Here is a 21,938-nt window from a genome sequence, read left to right as displayed (position 1 = left end):
GTGGAGGCTCGTAACATCACGGCCACACCCCGCTCGTGACATCACAGTCACGCCCCCACAATGCAAGTCTATGGGAGGGGGCGTGACGGCTGTCACACCCCCTTCCATGAACTTGCATTGAGGGGGCATGGCCATGTTGTCACGAGCGGGGTGTGGCCATGACGGGGGAAGATGGCGTCGATGTGTGGGGAAGATGGCGGGGACCGGCGGCCGTTACCTCGATCATGGCGTGGGAACCAGGGACCAGGACTGACGTCTGATAGGAGGCGGCAGGCAAGTGGAGGCAGCGGCGACCCAGATGCAGCAGTGAAGATTGTCGTAAAGTGATCTTCACTGCTGCTTCTTAGGAGGTTCAAAACTACAACTCCCAGCATGCCTAGGCAGCCAAAGGCTGTCTGGGCAAGCTGGGAGTTGTAGTTTTGCAACATCTGGAGGGCCACAGTTTGGACACCACTGTATAGTGGTCTCCAAACCGTGCCCTTCCAGATGTTGGTAAGCTACAACTCCCATCATGCTGAGACTGTCCAGGCATGCCGGGAGTTGTAGTTCTGCAGCATCTGAAGGGCCAGATGTTACAGAACTACAACTTCCAGCATGCCTGGACAGTCTGGGCATGCTGAGAGTTGTAGTTTTGCAACATCTGGAAGGACAGTGATCTACAAACTGTGGCCCTACAGATGTTGCAAAACTACAACTCCCAGCTTGCCCAGACAGCCTTTGGCTGTCTGGGCATGCTGGGAGTTGTAGTTTTGAACCTCCTAGTAGCAGCAGTGAAGATCACTTTACGGCAATCTTCACTGCTGCATCTGGGACGCCGCTGCCTCCACTTGCCTGCCGCCTCCTGTCAGATGCCGGTCCTGGTCCCCGCGCTGCGATCGAGGTAATGGACGCCGGTCCCCGCCATTTTGCCTGCACATCGCTGCCATCTTCCCCCGCCATCAATTCAAAGCATGCCGAGACTGTCCAGGCATGCTGGGAGTTGCAGTTCGGCAACACCTGGCCCTTCAGATGTTGCCAAACTACAACTCCCAGCACACAAAAAAGGTGGTACCTTGAAAACTCACATGGGTGAATGTGATTAGGCAATGGAGGCTCAGTCTATGTTCAGATGCATAAGAATGAAGAAATCACAAGGCGTTTTTTGCAGTATAAAATAGCTTTTTTCTTTAGTACCTGCCTTCAGGCAATAGGCATAGACAAATTACAAAAAATAGTCACCACAAGTGCTCACTGATATCCGCGATAGTTTCATGTGAACTCCGACCAATCTTTCCCCTTCCTCGGGCATGCAGAGTTCAGAGGACAGACACCTTCCTCTCACGATGGGAAACTGCTGAGTGAGCGCCGGACACTTCCGGAAGTGTCCGGCGCTCACTCAGTGGTTTCCCTTCGTGAGAGGAAGGTGTCTGTCCTCTGAACTCTGCATGCCCGAGGAAGGGGGAAGATTGGTCGGAGTTCACAACTCCCAGCATGCCTGGGCAGTCTGGCATGCTTGGAGTTGAAGTCTTGTAATATCTAGAGGGCTACAGTTTGGAGACCACTAGACAGTGGTCTCCAAACTGTTCTCCTCCAGTTGTTGCATAACTACAACTCCCAAACATGCCCTTCGGCTGTCTGGGCATGCTGGGAGTTGTAGTATTGCAACAACTGGAGGCAAACTGGTTGGGAAACATTGTCTGTTTCCTAACTCAGTGTTTTCCCAACCCGTGTGTCTCCTGCTGTTATAAAACTATAGCTCCCAGCATGCACTGACAGACCATGCATGCTGGAGTTGTAGTTTAGTGTTAGGAAAAGTTGAGGTGGGAAACAGACAGTGGTGCGAAAAACACTGCGGTAGTCTGTTACCTAACTCAGTGTTTCCCAATCCCAACCAGTGTGCCTCCAGCCGTTGCATTACTACAACTCCCAGCATGCACGGTCTGTAAGTGCATGCTGAAAGTTGTAGTTTTGCGCCCCCCCCCCCCCCCCCCTCATATGAATGTACAGGGTACATTCATATGGGCGGGGGATTACAGCAAGTTTCCTGCTTCAAGTTTAAGATGCAGCAAATTTTCCGCCGCAGCGGGAAACTCACTGTAAATACCCGCCGCTGTGAATGTACCCTAAAGACACTACACTATACTAACCCTAAATAAAGAGTAAAACACTACATATACACTACACCCTTACACTGTCGCCCCCCCCCCCCCCCCCCCCCCCCAATGAAAATGCAAAAACGTCTTGTACGTTCAAAACGGAGCCTCCAGCTGTTGGAATATAACAACTCCCAGTATTGCCGGACAGCCATTGACTGTCCAGGCATGTTGGGGTTTTTGCAACAGCTGGAGGCACCCTGTTTGGGGAAAAACTGACGTACAGTATCTTTGGTGGAGGAGGCAAGTGTAACGCTTGCATCCGAGTACACCCCTATGAAAATCCCTAATTTAGGCCTCAAATGCGCTCACTTCAGAGCCCTGTAGTATTTCAAGGCAACAGTTTAGTGCCACATATCCGTACTCGGGAGAGATTGCGCTACAAATTTTTCGGGGCTTTTTCTCCTTTTACCCCTTATGAAAAGGTAAAGTTGGGGTCTACACCAGCATGTTAGTTCAAAAATGTTTTATTTTTTACCCTAACATGCTGGTGTTGCCCCATACTTTTCAGGTAAAAGGAAATAAAGACCCCCAAAATTTGTACCCAAATTTCTCCCAAGTACGGAACTACCCCATATGTGGGGTTCTTACATAAACACACACAAAAAAAAAAAATACCCACATGAGACCCCATTTTGGAAACGACACCCCTCACGGAACGTAACAAGGGGTATAGTGAGCATTTACACCCCACAGGTGTCTGACAGATTTTTGGAACAGTGGTCCGTGAAAATGAAGAATGTAATTTTTCATTTGCACAGCCCACTGTTACAAAGATCTGTCAAACGCCAGTGGGGTGTAAATGCTCACTGCACCCCTTGTTATGTTTCTTGAGGGGGTAGTTTCCCAAATAGTGTGCTATGTGGGGTGTTTTTTTTGCTGTTCTGGCACCATGGGGGCTTCCAAAATTTGCTTTCCAAAAGCCCACTGTCGCTCCTTCCCTTCTGAGCCCTTTAGTGCACCCACAGAGCACTTTACATACACATATGAGGTATTTCCTTACTCAAGAGAAATGGGGTTTCAAATTTTGGGGGATATTTTCACCTATTACCCCTTGTGAAAATGAAAAATTTGGGGTAACATCGGCATTTTAGTAAAATTCATCAAACACTTGTGGGGTGTTAAGGAATACTGTACAACCTGTTACGTTCCTTGAGGGGTGTAGTTTCCCAAATAGTATACCATGTGGGGTGTTTGTCGCTGACATGCCCCCCAAAAACCATTTCAGCAAAATTCGCCCTCCAAAATCCCATTGTCGCTCCTTCTCTTCTGAGCCCTCTAGTGCGCCCGCAAAGCACTTTATATCCACATATGAGGTATTTCCTTACCCAAGAGAAATTGGGTTACATATTTTGGGGGGCATTTTCTCCTTTTACCCCTTGTAAAAATAAAAAATATGGGTCTACAAGAACATGTTATTGTAAAAAATGAAGATTTCGAATTTTCGCCTCCTCTTAACTGTGAAACACCTAAAGGGTTAACAAACTTTCTGAATGCCATTTTGAATATGTTGAGGGGTTCAGTTTTCATAATGGGGTCCATTATTGGGTATATCTAACATAAAGACCCCTCAAATTCACTTCAAAACTGAACTGGTCCCAGAAAAATTCAGATTTTGAAATTTACTTGAAAAATTGGAAAATTGCTGCTATACTTTGAAGCCCTCTGATGTCTTCAAACAGTAAAAACATGTCAACTTTATGATGCAAACATAAAGTAAACATAATGTATAAGTGAATAAACAATCTCGGAATCAAAAAGTACAAGCATCCCAGAGTTATTAATGCTTAAAGTGGTCAGAATTGCAAAAAATGCTCTGGTCCTTAGGGTCAAAATGGGCCTGGTCCCAAAGAGGTTAGATCAACTGGTGACGGAAAGTTTAACAGATTTGTAAATTACTTCTATTAAAAAATCTAAATCCTTCTAGTACTTATTAGCTGCTGAATACTACAGAACAAATTCTTTTTTTTTTGGAACACAGAGCTTTCTGCTGAAATCACAAGCACAGTGCTCTCTGCTGACATCTCTGTCCATTTTAAGAACTGTCCAGAGTAGGAGAAAATCCCCATAGCAAACATATGCTGCTCTGGACAGTTCCTAAAATGGACAGATATGTCAGCAGAGAGCACTGTGTTTGTGATGTCAGCAGAGAGCTCTGTGTTATAAAAAGAAAGGAATTTCCTCTGTAGTATTCAGCAGCTAAGTACTGGAAGGATTTGGATTTTTTAATATAGAAGTAATTTACAAATCTGTTTAACTTTCTGTCACCAGTTGATTAAAAAATAAATAAAAGTTTTCCACCGGAGTACCCCTTTAAGATTAGACTGACTTGGCCACTCCATTATATTGAGTTTATTTTAAAAATATTGTTCTGTAGGTTTAGCTTTATGTCTGGAACATTTGGAAAATAAATCTCACAATTCACAGTTCTCTTACTTAAGACTGCAGTAGTTTTTCTTTCCTAGAGGATTTCCATGTACTTCACAGCATTTATTTTATCTTCTACCTTCACAGGAGTTGAATGATGCAGGAGAATGTGCGAATGGGGTGGCATTGGTGGCGCCCCTCAGACGATAGGACTTTTATTCAGAGTTAAAAAGAAAAAGCCTTTTGCCAAACTGCAGCTATAATGCCATCATTTTTTTTCCAATAGTGGTTCTTTCTTGAAATATTCACAGCACTGCTTTTAATACCATGTACAGTATATATACATTAATGCTACTTTCAGTTGACATTGATGAGGAATTAATCCAATTCATCTAATAGATTCAATGGAGGTGGAATGTAAAAGACTATATATATATATTGTGGCACTGTGGCAAGGGAAGGGTGTATTTCCCTAGCTAACTCTGGAGAAACCTCCACCTGTGGCCTAATTAATGAAGTAGCAGAAAGGGGAAGTGTATTTAATAGGAAGTCAGACAGAATAGTTAGGGCCCAGAAGACAGCAAGGTGGCTGTGGGGGAAAGCAGGGGTCCTGGTGAGGAAGACAAAGCTGTGAGTGGCCCCAAGTGTGGACGAGACACACAGTGTGTGAACAGTGAGTAGAAGGTTGCAGGAGGCATAAGTTTATCTAGCCGAGAAAAGCCCACCAGTTGATAGTTAGGGCACGCTGGATTGTTTAGTTAGTGACTAGACGGTCTAAATATATATTTACCTCTGACTCTGTTTCTGTAATTTACCTTAACAAGCCTCTGATCAGAACTGTACATGTTACATTAATCCCTTTACTCCTTAGCCTGTTTTGACCTTAATGACTAAGCCCCATTTTTTTTAATCTGACATGTGTCTTTATAAATAGTAATAACTTTAAAAAGCTTTTACTAAGCAACACGATTCTGAGACTATTTGTTCGCAACATATTTTATTTTACATTAGTGGTACATTTTGAAAATATATAAAAAAAAATGTGGGAGCTCAACGTAAAAAGAGAAAACCTATACCGAGGATACTGCGTTGCACATACCCATGTGCCAAGAAAGAGTACTAATAGTGTAAAAAGGGGAAGCAGTCCTGCTAGGCTAGATCAGAGTAAAAGATATAAGGTCAAAAATTAGGAGAAAGAGAGAGAGAAAAAAGAAAACGTGTCTAAAATAGCACAAAATGATAACATTTATTTGGAAAAATGATGTGAGGTCTGCAGCAGGGCCCTTGTCAGATGTAGTGCTTTGAAAGATAAATTTTAGAGTATTCTGACATGCAAAGGGAAGGGGAGAGAAAAGTACGGAATATAAAAATATGCATCATAAATAAATTTGTCATTTATCCTTACTGTATCCGTACTTTTCTCTACCCTTCCCTTTGCATGTCAGAATACTCATGCACGAACATAATGCATAGCAACCAAAATTCTAGAACATAATGCATAGCAACCAAAATTCACGAACATAATGCATAGCAACCAAAATTAAAGAATGTAAAAGACTGCCTTTTAATATCTATCCAATTAGAAACATAACACTACTCTCATTACACAGTATCATATGTATCCCTATTTTTCTTCTTAAGCCTTTTTCTTTTATTCCTCTATGCAATTCTGTTTTCTCTTTATTCTATTCTTTTTCCATGTTTTTTATTTTTCTTATTTTTTATTTGAACGTGTCCAAAAACTTTATTGAAGTTAACTGTAAACTCTGACACTTCCCTTCCAAAACCCGCATCCAGCCTTTGTATTACACAAGGACGACGCCCACAAAATGGGTTATAAAAGACTGAAATTTTCAGCCATGACCCATACAGTCTTCCTGAACCTCCACCATTGAAAAAGGGGACGCAGTTCCCCGAAACGCGTCTGGTGTTAAGACAACCCTGCACATCATCTGAGACAATCGTTACCGCATTGCCGATCCTCACCTACTCTCTCACCTGCTCCCCACTGCCGTCGGGGTAGAGAGGATACCTCCAGCGTTGCCATACGCTGCTACGACCGCTAGGCTTCACAGCACTGCCACACGCTGCTTCCCAGCCATCATCTCCGACCCCCAGCACCGGATCATATCACCCCTCCTACATTTCTCCCGTGCCGCTGGGATAGAGGGACGTGTATCCGTATCGCAAGCACAGCTGCACTCACCTGACTGTGCACACTGTAGCCGGTAAGAGGCACTAATTGCCTGAACTGTATAGCGATTGCCCTCTTGCATTCAGTCCCCATGCCGTCGGGGGTAGAGGGGGCATCGCCTGTATCTCTGCACCTAAAAATGTTTATAGTGGGCCCCAATCTGGGAGGCTCCAGAGCTACCAAAAATTTGCCTTATTGGATTATCAACTTTTTTGCTATGTACTTTCATCTGGATTAATCCTGGCTCTTATAATATGACTTTACAGTATAACTAAACAGATACTGTTTGCACTGTCCCATTGCCCCACTTTCATTGTCTCATTGTCCAATTAGTGAAGTGCATTACCACTGTGCATATTTTATATTTTTAGCATTTTATACCATTGTAACCATTTTTATCTAGTGACCAGTCTGCGACAAGGGCCCTGCCGCAGACCTCACATCATTTTTCCAAATAAATGTTATCATTTTATGCTATTTTAGACACGTTTTCTTTTTTCTCTCTCTCGCTCTTTCTCCTAATTTTTGACCTTATATCTTTTACTCTGACCTAGCCTAGCAGGACTGCCTCCCCTTTTTACACAATTAGTGGTACATTTTGTGAAAAACTCCAAAATGTTATTTAAAAAAAATTTGCATTATACTAGATTTAAAATGTTCTGCTTGTTTGAGAAATAGTCATACCACACCAAATGTATTATTAATTCTTTTTTTTTTTTACCTTTTTATTTTTACTTTTACAATAATAATCCACATACAGCATTTCAATACATGTCTAAAAAAACATACCAGTTATAATACTTATAATGGGCCTTTGGATAGGGGAGAAGATGTTTTCAGCGGAGTACCCCTTTAACGACCAGGCGTATTTTTGTTTTTGCACTTTTGTTTTTTTCTTCTCCCCTTCTAAAAATCATATCAATTTTGCACCTACAGACCCATATGAGGGCTTGTTTTTTGCGTCACCAATTGTAATTTGTAATTACATCAATGATTTAAAGAGGTACTCCACCCCTAGACATCTTATCCCCTATCCAAAGGATAGGGGATAAGATGTCTGATCGCAGGGGTCCCGCCGCTGGGGACCCCCGCAATATAGCATGCGGCACCCACCTGTTTCTTGTCTGGAAGCGCTGGAGGGTCTGGGTTGCAACCACGGAACGGAAGTCGTTTCTACGCAGTGCACCTTTCGGTAAAAATGACACCTTATCTTTATTCTGTCCATATAATTACAAGGATACCCAATTTATGTAGCTTTTATTTTATTTTACTACTTACTATTAAAAAAATTATCACTACATGCACCAATATTAGTATGCTTAAAATTTTCCTCTTCTGACCCCTATAACTTTTACATTTTTTCACATACAGGGCTATACGAGGACTATTTTTTCATGCCATGATCTGTAATTTTTATCAGTACCCTTTTTATTTTGATAGGACTTTTTGATCGCTTTTTATTAACTTTGTTATGTTATATGAGGTGACCAAAAATTCACAATTTTGGACTTTGGTATTTTTTTTTACGTGTACGCCATCGAAAAGGGGGTTGATTCAAACTTTTATTAGGAAGGGGGCTATACAATGCAATCTTTTGATTGCATATACTGTTCAATGCTATGGCATAGCATTGATCAGTGTTATCAGTGCTCTGCTGCTCCAGCCTGCTGAAGCTTCCTGGAGCAGCAGAGGACCTGCACTGCTATATAAGTAGAACAGGAAATTGCATGCCACCCAATTTGAATGGTAAATTAAAAATTGCTCCTTTATCCTCACATATTTTCTTCCCAGAAGAGCTTGTAAATTATTTTTTTCAAACCTTTAAATTGCTTTTCATTTATCCAAATTGGAGCAGCTCTTAAAAAATGCAATACCATGGGTAATATTACCATTTTAGAAAGCAGAACATGGTCTGCTGTAGTCAACTGAAGTTTGTTCCATATACAGAATACTTACTACTTTCTCCAACACCAGAAGTAAGTTTCATTTCGTATATTCCTCCATCTTTTTTGAGATTTTAATTCCAAGATATTCCAAACTTTCATCAGTTTTAAGAATTGCTATATTTTCTAAAGGGGTACTAATCTCCTTATTCAATGGTAATACACCGGATTTGGACCAATTTATTTTATACCCTGAATATTGTCCAAATTCTTCCAAAATCTTCATTATTTCCGTGATTTTCTCGGTTGGATTTTTTATAATGAACAGAATGTCATCTGCATATAAAAGTATTCTTTCCTGCACCCAAATATAATTCCAAATCCCTCAAAAATCTCTATTGATCAAATTATATGGGCCAACAGTTCTATTGCTATTGCAAACAGGGTGGGGGAGAGAGGACACCCCTGTCTGGTCCCCCTCTCTAAAGCAAATCTCTCTGATAATTCACCATTGAGTTTTATTCTTGCTCTGGGATAGCTATAAATATATTGCCTGTTGAACCCCTTTCCCAAGGTTCATCTCCTCCACCCCCCTATCCAGAAATTCCCACTCCACCCTATCGAACGCTTTATTTGCATCTAAGGACAGGATGTTCTGAGGATGTTCCCATATATATTTATACCAGCAATAAAGGCCTTTTGTTCTACACCAATAATGTGCTGAACCACCTTCTGCAATTGTCTAGCCCAAATTTTTGTGAAAATTTTACAATCAGGATTGAGTAGGGAAATCGGGCAGTAGGATTCTACTTCCAGCCCATCTTTGCCCCTTTTTTGGAATTAAGATAATACAGGCTTTTCCCATTGAAGGTGATAGCCTTCTGCTCAGTAAGGAATCATTCTCCAATTCCAAAAAGCAGGACAGAAGTGTTCCCCAAAATACTCTATATATTTCAAAAACCAAACCATCACACCCTGGTGCTGAAACTGAAAATAGTTGACGCTCACAAAGCTGGAGAAGGCTATAAGAAGATAGCAAAACGTTTTCAGTGTCAATATCCTCTGTTCGGAATGTAATTAAGAAATGGCAGTCATCAGGAACAGTGTAAGTTAAAGCAAGATCTGAAAGACCAAGAAAAATATCAGACAGAACAGCTCGCAGGATTGGGAGAAAAACAATTCAAAACCCACATTTGACTGCACAATCCCTCCAGAAAGATCTGGCAGACACTGGAGTTGTGGTACACTATTCCACTATAAAGAGATACTTGTACAAATATGGTCTTCATGGAAGAGTCATCAGAAGAAAACCTCTTCTACGTCCTCATCACAAAAATTTGCGTTTGAACTTTGCAAATGAACATATAGACAAGCCTGATGCATTTTGGAAACAAGTTCTGTGGACCGATGAGGTTAAAATTTAACTTTTTGGCTGGAATGAGCAAAGGTACGTTTGGAGAAGAAGGGGAACAGAATTTAATGAAAAGAACCTTTGTCCAACTGTTAAGCATGAGGTTGGATCAATCATGCTTTGGGGTTGTATTGCAGTCAGTGGCACAGGGAACATCTCATGAGTAGAAGGAAAAATGGATTCAATAAAATGTCAGAAAATTTTGGATGCTAACTTGATGTCATCTGTGAAAAAGCTGAAGTTAAAGAGAGGATGGCTTCTACAAATGGATAATGACCCTACACACACCTCGAAATCCACGGGGGATTACATCAAGAGGTGTAAACTGAAGGTTTTGCCATGGGATTCCCAATCTCCTGACCTCAACATAATTGAAAATCTATGGATAGACCTTAAAAGAGCAGTGCGTGACAGACAGCCCAGAAATCTCAAAGAACTGGAAGACTTTTGTAAGGATGAATGGGCAAAGATACCTCAAACAAGAATTGAAAGACTCTTGGCTGGCTACAAAAAGTGTTTACAAGCTGTGATACTTGCCAAAGGGGGCAGTACAAGATATTAACTCTGCAGGGTGCCCAAACTTTTGCAGATGCCATTTTTTTGTTTTCTGTTATTTTGAAAGTGTAAACGATGGAGATAAAATCTAACTTTTGTTGACATATTATAAGAATGTCTAATCTGTAATTTTATGCCTTTAGGAGATTTTTCCATCTTTCCTTGGCTTCTTTATGCACATTATTACAAATTTTTACCTGGGGTGCCCAAACTTTTAATCCCCACTGTACACTATAAAATGTATTTTTGTTTAAAAAAAAAGTTATTTTTTGTGCATTGCAATATTCTAAGAGCCATCAGCCATTCATTTATTTATTTATTTATTTTCACTGACGCAACTGTGTGAGGATTTTTTTTTTGTGTGATGAGTTGATGTATTTGGGGGGGGGGGCTATTTTTGGGCATATGACATAGATAAGTCAATTTATATTTTTTGGTTTATTTATTTTTTACATTTTTGTTATTTATTATATTATTTTTATTTATTTATTTTTGCACTTTTTTTTACACATTTTTTTTTACTGATCACACAATACAATGCAGTAAATATTTGTACTGCTCTGTCTTATGTCTATGCTTGTCAATGTTACACTGACAGGCATAGTACAGCAGTGCAGGCTCTGCCTTAGAATGGCTTCCGTAGCCATGACAAAGGAGGCCATTGTCAGCACTCAGGTTGCCATGGCTAGCATTTGCGCTTTGCAAATGCAGTGCAAGGTGCCGATGAGGAACAGAGAAAACTCCCTCCCTCTGTAACCCTTATAGACGCTGCGGTCACAGTGAACACAGTGTCTATAGGGTTAACTCAGGATCACTTCACTGCAACGGAGGAGAGGGGAAGGAGGAGACCCGGTGAAAGTCCCTCCTATTGGTCTGTCAGTAATGCCACTGCGATTGGTCCCCAGCCAGCTTCAGGGACGCTCGGCTGTGCTGCACAGCCGAACTTACTAAACTGTCACAGCGCCCGGGTATGCTGCAACAATTTAAACTCATCAGGTACATGTACGTGGTGATGTGGCAAGTCAGCCTTAATCACCATGTACAAGTACCTGATTTTCAAAAAGGGGTTAAAGCAAAACTGACAGCAGCATCACCTACACTAACCTGAATATACCAGATAAAAGTGGTGGTGCTGAATCTAATGCAGTTTACCTTGTCAAAATTAGTTGTGTCATTGCAGAGATACAGGGGGAGATTTATCAAAACCTGTGCAAAGGAAATGTTGCCCAGTTGCCCATAGCAACCAATCAACTCGCTTCTTTCATTTTTAAAAAGGCCTGTTCAAAATGAACAAAGCAATCTGATTGGTTGCTATGGGCAACTGGGCAACTTTTCCTTTGCACAGGTTTTGATAAATCTCCCCCACAGAATCTCACATAGGTGAGTATACCCCTCACATTTTTGTTAATAATTTATTAACACCTTAAAGGGGTTATCCAGGAAAAACCTTTTTTTTATATATCAACTGGCTTCAGAAAGTTAAACAGATTTGAAAATTATGGGCACCAGGTTAGCGCCAAGCTACGCCAACCTATTTATGGCGGCTTGGGAAGAAAATACCATCTTACCCCGTCTTGACGCAGGCCTGGTGCTCTGGAAGTGGTACATCGATGATATTATTTTAATTTGGGAAGGGGACACGGTCGGTTTAGAGCACTTTATTTTAGGTTTGAACACCAATGATGACAATTTACACTTCACATCCACCATCAGTAGGGAAACTATCAACTTTTTGGACAATGTTATCAGCACTGATCAGGATGGTCTCACATGCAAAACATATCATAAACCAACGGCGAAAAACAGTTATATAGGTTATTCAAGCTGCCACCTACCTAGGTGGCTAATGAATGTCCCAAAGGGGCAGTACCGTAGGTTAGAAAGAAATTGTACTTCAGATGACCAATTTTTGGCTGAGGCCAGCCTTCTTACAAATCAATTTAAGGAGAAACACTATCCTGATCAGCTTCTGGAACAATCCCTAGAAAATATAAAATCATTAGATAGGATTGCATTTTTTGAAAGTAATAAGGAAGAAAAAAAGGAAGTCGATTTTGGAGGGAAGTTTGTGATTCCCTTCAACAATTCATATAAAAAAGTGGAAAAAATAATACGAAAACACTGGCACCTGTTACAACAAGATCGCGAGGTGGGGGCACTTTTACCATACCGCCCCCCGACAGTATACACTCGGGCCCCAAATTTAGGCCTCACCATTGCACCATCCATAAAAGCACCCATAAGAAAACAAAATACCACTTAGTTAAACACAAAGGGATTTGTGAGGTGTGGTACTTGCGCCAACTGTATAAAAGTTAAGGGCCCTAAAAAAGTTACAGAAATCTGCTCCCAAACCAACTCGTTTAAATGGAAAATCGAAGAGTTAATTACTTGCAACTCAAAAGGTGTGCTATATATAATTAAATGTGGCTGTAAAAAACAGTACATGGGCCGTACTAAGAGGGCCCTCAAAATGAGGATAGCAGAACATCTTAATAATATTAAAAATAAAAACCTAAAGCACCCACTATCAGCCCATTTCTCCACCATTCACAATAGCGATATGTCCTCTCTTTCCTTCACTTGAGAAACTATAGATAAAAAGGAAACAGAAAAAAAGCGCAGCAATGTGCCGTTACCCCTAGTAACTGAAACTGAATTTGAAGAGAGACAATTCTGCTCACCTTTAGGTGTTGCACTGCGGGTATAACACCATATAGCATAGTGAATGAAAAGCTTGGGAGTGCTGCCACGTCACCTTCCCCGTCTTAGGATGATCCTAGGCGGTCTTGGGAACAGAAAGAACTGTGGTCTGCATTGCAGCAGAAAATGCCGGTGCATTCAGGCGCTCTCCTCGCAAGTGTAGATCAATCCAGGGTTGGATGCAAATCAAATCCAGAGTGGGAAATGATATAGGCAAAAGGATTTTATTTGACATAAAAGAATAAAAGATAATAAGAAAGGCTGTAGCATGGGGGGTGGGACAACGCGTTTCGAAGGGCGTGATCCCTTCTTCATCAGGTCCAATGGTTATGCAGATGGAAATGTCGTCATTTATACTGGTGAATAAAAGACCGCGAAAAGCATACACAGGTGTTGCAAAACAGTATATCTCTTAAAATAACATATCCTCAGTTCTAAAACAATAAAAATCCAAAGGATTTTATCAAAACAGTTTGATATTATAAAAAATCAATGAATAAAATATGCAATTATATTTGTAAAATTGTGCATAGACTCAATACTACAGTTACTGATAACCCTCTCTTTGTGCACAACCTCAGTGTACTGGTACGCTAGGGAAAATGCAGACTCTGTTTAGTGCAACAGAATGGAACCTGTCTGTTCCTAGTATGGGAGACACCGGGAGAAAAAGGAAAAAAACACACACATCTGCACATCTGTATTGCACACATTCCGGATAGTATAAAACTATTTATATCTTTATTTTTATGTATGATTATTTGTATTTTTAATATTTATATTTTTAATATCTTGAGGGAATTTAGTAATATCTTGGTTTCATGCGCTGGCCAAATTTAGCGAATCAATTTGATCTCTTCATTAAGCCTGTGAGGTTGCAACGTTTGGAGATGGTAGATCCAATACATCTCCTTTTTTGCCAGAGCTTCCAAACGGTTCCCACAATTTTCAGGGATATGATCTATAGGTAAAATGGTTATGCTATCTTCAGTTCCTCCGTGTTTTGTCAACAGGTGCCTGGAGAGACTATGGCACATGTAGTTCTTTTTAATATTACATTTATGTTGATTTAATTTAATGTGGAACTGTTGTGATGTCCGGCCCACATACTGTTTGTCACAGATACAGGTAACAAGATAAATGACAAATTTGGTCTGACAAGTCATATGGAACTTTATAGGAAATTTTTCTTTGGTATACGAGCTAGAAAACTCTATACTTCCATCTTCAATTTTCCGACAACAGAGACATCTTCTCTTGCCGCATTTATAAACCCCTTTCTTATATGAGGATTCTATTGTGTTATCTTTTTTGTAAGTTTGTCTCTTCAGTTTACTTGGAGCAATGATATTTTTTAAGGAAGGTGCTCTCCTGAAGGTAAGTCCCGGGTGAGGTGGTATAATGTCCTTCAGGTATGGATCACTTTTCAGAAGGTTCCAGTGTTTGTTCAGGATGTTTTTTATTTTGTGATGACCCATAGAGATAAAACAGGATAAAATCTGGATTTCGGCTTGACATCCGGATGTATTCCTATTTCTGGTGGAATGTCTATATTTTTTGGGTTTTTTGACCACTCTGATGAATTGGGGAGGGAGAAATGACGTTGAAGAGTAAGGCGTCTCGTAAATTTGTGTAAATCGAAATAGATCGAATTTATCAGGATTATGTCTGGGACAGTAGGATAAGCCTTTTTGTAACAGAGATAATTCTCCTGGGTTTAAAATATGATCAGATAAATTGAATATTTTTATTGTAGTATTTGAATTGGTTTCTGTACTTGTTCCACTTTGTGTTAAGGGAGTACATTTTAGTTGTTTTTTCTTGGTGAAGAACACCTTTCCAAAAATACCCTTTTCCAGGAACATGCCATTGTCTATAAACGCTATATAGACGATTTGTTCATACTCTGGAAAGGCTCATTAGGACAAATCGAAAATGTTATCTATGAGATGAATAAAAACAACTGGGGCATTAATTTTATCCCTAATATATCAGACACGACCATTGAATTCCTAGACCTTTCGATCTCCGATGAAAATAATAAAATTACAACGGCTACATTTTTTAAGACCGTAGATTCAAACAGTTATGTCCCTTTTCTCAGCGGACATTACAAAAAGTGGAAAGAGAATATTCCCTACGGTCAGTTCCTCCGGGTCAGAAAAAATTGCACAGATTCAAGTACCTTTTCCAAACATTCCATAATTCTAAAAAATCATTTTATAGCCAAGGGCTATCCAAAAACACTTATAAATTATGCATATAATAAAGTACGAGGACTCACCCAAGAGGAATGCCTGTCGTCTGGTTCCGGCTCATTTCCAGTTGTTGACAAACTTCCAGATGTCCAATCTACAGAAGAAAAAGCGAAGGCTAATTACAATATAAATTTTATCACTACTTACTCTATGGGTCATCACAAAATAAAAACATCCTGAACAAACACTGGAACCTTCTGAAAAGTGATCCATACCTGAAGGACATTATACATCTCACCCGGGACTTACCTTCAGGAGAGCACCTTCCTTAAAAAATATCATTGCTCCAAGTAAACTGAAGAGACAAACTTACACAAAAGATAACACAATAGAATCCTCATATAAGAAAGGGGTTTATAAATGCGGCAAGAGAAGATGTCTCTGTTGTCGGAAAATTGAAGATGGAAGTATAGAGTTTTCTAGCTCGTATACAAAAGAAAAATTTCCTATCAAGTTCCATATGACTTGTCAGACCAAATTTGTCTTTTACCAAATTTTGTCTTTCTATCTTGTTACCTGTATCTGTGACAAACAGTATGTGGGCTGGACATCACAACAGTTACACATTAGATTAAATCAACATAGATGTAATATTAAAAAGAACTACATGTGCCATAGTCTCTCCAGGAACCTGTCGACAAAACACGGAGGAACTGAAGATAGCATAACCATTTTACCTATAGATCATATCCCTGAAAATTGTGGGAACCGTTTGGAAGCTCTGGCAAAAAAGGAGATGTATTGGATCTACCATCTCCAAACGTTGCAACCTCACAGGCTTAATGAAGCGATCAAATTGATTTGCTAAATTTGGCCAGCGCATGAAACCAAGATATTACTAAATTCCCTCGAGATATGATATTAAAAATATAAATATAAAAAATACAAATAATCATACATAAAAATATAAATAGTTTTATACTATCCGGAATGTGTGCAATACAGATGTGTGTGTTTTTTTTCCTTTTTTTTCTCTGGGAGTCTCCCATGCTAGGAACAGACAGGTTCCATTCTGTTGCACTAAACAGAGTCTGCATTTTCCCTAGCATACCAGTACACTGAGGTTGTGCACAAAGAGAGGGTTATCAGTAACTGTAGTATTGAGTCTTTGCACAATTTTACAAATATAATTGCATATTTTATTCATTGATTTTTTATAATATCAAACTGTTTTGATAAAACCCTTTGGGTTTTTATTGTTTTAGAACTGAGGATATGTTATTTTAAGAGATATACTGTTTTGCAACACCTGTGTATGATTTTTGCGGTCTTTTATTCACCAGTATAAATGACGACATTTCCATCTGCATAACCATTGGACCTGACGAAGAAGGGATCACGGCCTTCGAAACGGGTTGTCCCACCCCCAATGCTACAGCCTTTCTTATTATCTTTTATTCTTTTATGTCAAATAAAATCCTTTTGCCTATATCATTTCCCACTCTGGATATGATTTGCATCCGACCCTGGATTGATCTACACTTGCGAGGAGAGCGCCTGAATGCACTGGCATTTTCTGCTGCAATGCAGACCACAGTTCTTTCTCTTTCCTTCACTGGTCTCCAACTAGTCAATCAAGACTGGCGGGGTGGCAGTTATCTGCTTAAAATGTCCAAGGCTGAAAGTAAGAAGATTTTTGAATTTGCAACCTTAGAACCAGGGGGACTCCAGTTTTGAACTTTTTGGATTTCTGTAGGGGATGCACTTTGCCCATGGGATCACCCCTGTGTCAGCTAGGGGGTGCCCCATGGGCCGATTCCATCCTCTACACTCACATCATTTTTGACTTTTATTTTAATTTTAATTTTTAATTTTATTTTTATTTGTGTCATTTTTAATTTTCTTTATTTATTATTTATTTTTTATCAATTATATTTTTTTTAATCAATTACATTTCTATTATTATATTATCACCATTATTATAATTTTCATTTTTATTTTATTTTTATTTTAATTTAAATTTTATATTTATTTCTACACACACATTTATTTGTATCACTCTATAAAAAACTGTTATATCTATATTTGGTATCACATTCTTTTATTAGGGTTCACAATTATATTATACACTTTTCATCTATTCCAAGTATGCACAATGCATTAATAATAGACACCGAATATAAATTATTTGATCCCACAGTTATGGAATCTTTAAAGTAATACTGCTAGTTCTGTTCGCCTTACTTTTATCCATTATTGTGTAAAAGTAATCATAAACGCACCTTTTCCGTCTCAGACGGCATTCACACACACACATATCTTTTCACACCTTTTTGCTCTCTAGGTAATTTTCTTGACCAATCCATGCCATGTTTTTGCTATTACTTGGAATTTTGTTAATTCATGGCATTCGTGCTCCTATAAATGGACAATCATTGTTGGCAACCACCATGACTACTGAGGAAAGGGTCACATTTGAGAACCCTGAAACGCCCCTAGTCCTGTCCACTGGCATTTATGTTCCATATGAACTGTACTTACGGAGTAAGCTGACTACTTACCGCGGACTCTCTGCTCATCAGCCGATCCAGGCTTGTGTCCGGTCCTGATTCTACATCTCTAGCTCCGGCTCAGCTGACGTCACACGCCACTTACACGAGGCGGGTTCCATTCACTAAGCGTGCGATCTCTGGCTTATTCTAAGTCCAGAGGTGAGGAAATTGACATCACAAGTGCTTGCCAGCGCCAGCGGTCTCCCGGCATTCAGGTACCATCGGCGCCTGCCAGCGCCAACAGCCTGTGACGACCACCACCGCATTACATCTGGACTCTGCAAGCTACAGCCACAGCACCATCTGAGACCGCCGTCTGCAGTTCTCCCATTCAGGCACAGGAACAACTTCAACTGCCTTCAGCGTGAGCCGTCTGAGCCAATTCATCTATTCCACCACAGGACCGGTAACAAAGTATTTGAATTGATACAAACTGTCAAATAAAAGGACATTTATTCATTATAAGTATCTTTGCATTATCTTCACACCGCGAGGATACATATAGAATTGAGTCATATCTTGCCCATATAGAGCAACTCTATATGCCAGTGATATTTTAAAATTATTCATTTTAAAATTGTTCATATTTCAAGATTGTCTGCATTTGTATATACATTATATGTGACCTTCTCACATGGGCCCTGTGAGGAGTAATGCACTGTATTAGATTGTATTTTAACAATAATAAATTGTTTTGAATTATTATAGGAGCACCACCCAGTAATCCATTTTCCATATACAATTGATTACACTATCTTGGAAGGTCCGGGCAACATTTTTTCTATATCTATATTTTCTAGTTCTTGCAACTGTGGTATAGTTGCATGCCCTGTTGACCTCGATAGCGATATTTATTAATTGTGAGCTGCACTTACACTTTTTCTTTTCTCTAGATTTGTAAACTACTTCTATTAACTTTCGTTTTCCCTGTCCTGCCCACCCACAATAGGCGGGGCAGAACGGGGAACCGAAGGGGACCGGGCGCCGACGTCCACTTACCCGTCCGGAGGCTGAGGCGACGTTGATCGGCGGGCGGCGTGACGTGCGTCTGAAGAGGACGGCTCCCGGGATCCTATGGAAGCCGGTAAGTTGATCTGGAGGGCTACAGTCTGAGACTGTGGTCTCTAACTGTAGCCCTCCAGATGTTGCCAAACTACAACTCCCAGCATGCCCAGACAGCTGTTTGTGCATGCTGGGAGTTGTAGTTTTGCAACAGCTGGAGGGCTGCAGTTTGAGACCACTATACTGTGGTCTCTAAACTATATCCCTCCAGATCTTGCAAAACTACAACTCCTAGCATGCCCACATAGCTGTTTGTTGTCTGGGCATGCTGGGAGTTGTAGTTTTGCAACATCTGGAGGTCCACAGTTTGGAGATCACTGTGCAGTGGTCTAAAAACTGTAGCTCTCCAGATGTTGCAAAACTGCAATTCCCAGCATGCCCAGAAAGCAAACAGCTGTCTTGGCATGCTGGGAGATGTAGTTGGGTACCTCCAGCTGTTGCATAACTACATCTCCCAGCATGCCCTTCAGTGATTAGTACATGCTGGGAGTTGTAGTTTTGCAACAGTTGGAGGCACACTGGTTGGAAAATACTGAGTTAGGTAACAGAACCTAACTGAAGGTTTTCCAACCAGTGTGCCTCCAGCTGTTGCAAAAGTACAACTCCCAGCATGCATGGTCTGTCAGTACATGCTGGGAGTTGTAGTTTTGAAACAGCTGAAGGTTTGCCCCCCCCCCCCCCCCCCCATGTGAATGTACAGGGTACATTCACACGGGCAGGTTTACAATAAATTTCCTGCTTCAAGTTTGGGCTGTGGCAAATTTTTCGCCGCAGCGCAAACTCCTAGCGGGAAATTCACCGTAACACGCCAGTGTGAATGTACCCTAAAAACACTACACTACACTACACTAACACATAATAAAGGGTAAAACACTACATATACACCCCCTTACACTGTCCCCCCCCCCCCCCCCCAATAAAAAATTAAAACAGTCTTGTACAGCAGGGTTTCCAAAACGGAGCCTCCAGCTGTTGCAAAACAACAACTCCCAGCATTTCTGGACAGCCACTGACTGTCCAGGCATGCTGGGAGTTTAGCAACAGCTGGAGGCACCCTGTTTGGGAATCACTGGTGTAGAATACCCCTATGTCCACCCCTATGCAATCCCCAATTTAGTCCTCAAATGCGCATGGCGCTCTCTCACTTCGGAGCCCTGTCGTATTTCAAGGAAACAGTTTAGGGCCATTTATGGGGTATCTCCGTACTCGGGAGAAATTGCACTACAAATTTTGGGGGTCTTTTTTTCCTTTTACCGCTTGTGAAAAGGAAAAGTTGGGGGCTACACCGGCCTGTTAGTGTAAAAAAATAAAAAATTTTACACTAACATGCTGGTATTGCCCCATACTTTTTATTTCCACAAGCGGTAAAAGGAAAAAAAGACCCCCAAAATTTGTAACGCAATTTCTCCTGAGTACGGAAATACCCCAGATATGGGCGTAAAATGCTCTGCGGGCACACAACAAGGCTCAGGAGTGAGAGCGCACCATATACATTCGAGGCCTAAATTGGTGATTTGCACAGGGGTGGCTGATTTTACAGCGGTTCTGACAAACGCAAAAAAAATAAATACCCACATGTGACCCCATTTTGGAAACTACACCCCTCACCGAACGTGACAAGGGGTATAGTGAGCCTGAACACCCCACAGGTGTTTGATGAATTTTCATTAAAGTTGGATGGGAAAATGAAAAAAATTATATTTTTTCACTAAAATGCTGGTGTTACCCTAAATTTTTCATTTTCACAAGTGAAAATAGGAAAAAAGCCCCCCAAATTTGTAACCCCATCTCTTCTGAGTAAGAACATACCCCATATGTGAATTTAAAGTGCTCTGCGGGCGAACAATGCTCAGAAGAGAAGGAGCGCCATTGGGATTTTGTAGAGAAAATTTGTCCGGAATTGAAGGCCACATGTGTTTGCAAAGCCCCCATAGTGCCAGTGGACCCCCAACATATGTGACCCCATTTTGGAAACTACACCCCTCACGTAATGTAATAAGGGGTACATTGAGAATTTACGCCCCACAGATTTTTGGAACAGTGATCCGTAAAAATGAAAAATTACATTTTTAATTTGCACAGCCCACTGTTCCAAAGATCTGTGGGGTGTAAATACTCACTGGACCCCTTATTAAATTCTGTGAGGGGTGTAGTTTCCAAAATGGGGTCACATGTGGGGGGGTCCACTGTTCTGGCACCACGGGGGGCTTTGTAAACGCACATGGCCCCTGACTACCATTCCAAACTAATTCTCTTTCCAAAAGCTCATGGCGCTCCTCCTCTTCTGAGCATTGTAGTTCGCCAGCAGAGCATTTTACGTCCTAACATGGGGTATTTCCATACTCAGGAGAAAATGACCCCGAAAATTTGTAACCCCATTTCTTCTATTACCCCTTGTAAAAATGTAAAATTTAGGGGAAAAACTGCATTTTAGTAAAAAAAAAAATTTTTTTCATTTACACATCCAACTTTAACGAAAAGTCGTCAAACACCTGTGGGGTGTTAAGGCTCAGCGGACCTCTTGTTACGTTCCTTGAGGGGTGTAGTTTCCAAAATAGTATGCCATGTGGGTATTTTTTGCTGTTCTGGCACCACAGGGGCTTCCTAAATGCGACATGCCCCCAAAAAACCATTTCAGAAAAAGTTGCTTTCAAAAAGCCAAATGTGACTCCTTCTCTTCTGAGCATTGTAGTTCGCCCGCAAAGCATTTTACGCCCTAACATGGGGTATTTCCATACTCAGAAGAGATGGGGTTACAAATTTGGGGGGCATTTTCTCCCATTACCCTTTGTAAAAATGGTAAATTTGGGGGGAAAACTGCACTTTAGTGTGAATTTTTTTTTTCCATTTACACATCCTATTTTAATGAAAAGTTGTCAAA

The 21,938-nt window shown here is 40.7% G+C and overlaps 1 protein-coding gene across 11 annotated transcripts in view; it reads right to left on the bottom strand.

The window, feature by feature from the left end:
• The window catches only part of DTNA (dystrobrevin alpha), a 444,962-nt gene extending 426,507 nt beyond the window's left edge, over positions 1–18,455 (bottom strand). For 3 of the 11 annotated variants that reach the window (XM_056521827.1, XM_056521831.1, XM_056521834.1), the window contains exons 1-2: positions 18,005–18,416; positions 15,530–15,597 (exon numbers count right to left, since the gene is read on the bottom strand). In XM_056521827.1, coding sequence (XP_056377802.1) covers positions 15,530–15,597; positions 18,005–18,022 — 86 coding nt within the window. In that variant the 5' untranslated portion in view covers positions 18,023–18,416. Of the gene's footprint in view, positions 1–15,529; positions 15,598–18,004 lie in introns of all 11 variants that reach the window. The other 8 variants (XM_056521829.1, XM_056521817.1, XM_056521818.1 and 5 more) reach the window with 8 other exon arrangements.
• Positions 18,456–21,938: the final 3,483 nt, after the last annotated feature.

Source organism: Hyla sarda, chromosome 5 (genome assembly GCF_029499605.1).
Source record: "Hyla sarda isolate aHylSar1 chromosome 5, aHylSar1.hap1, whole genome shotgun sequence".
Lineage (NCBI taxonomy): Eukaryota > Metazoa > Chordata > Amphibia > Anura > Hylidae > Hyla > Hyla sarda.
The sequence above is the reverse complement of the archived record's forward strand: the minus strand, read 5'-3'. Positions and strand labels throughout refer to the sequence as shown.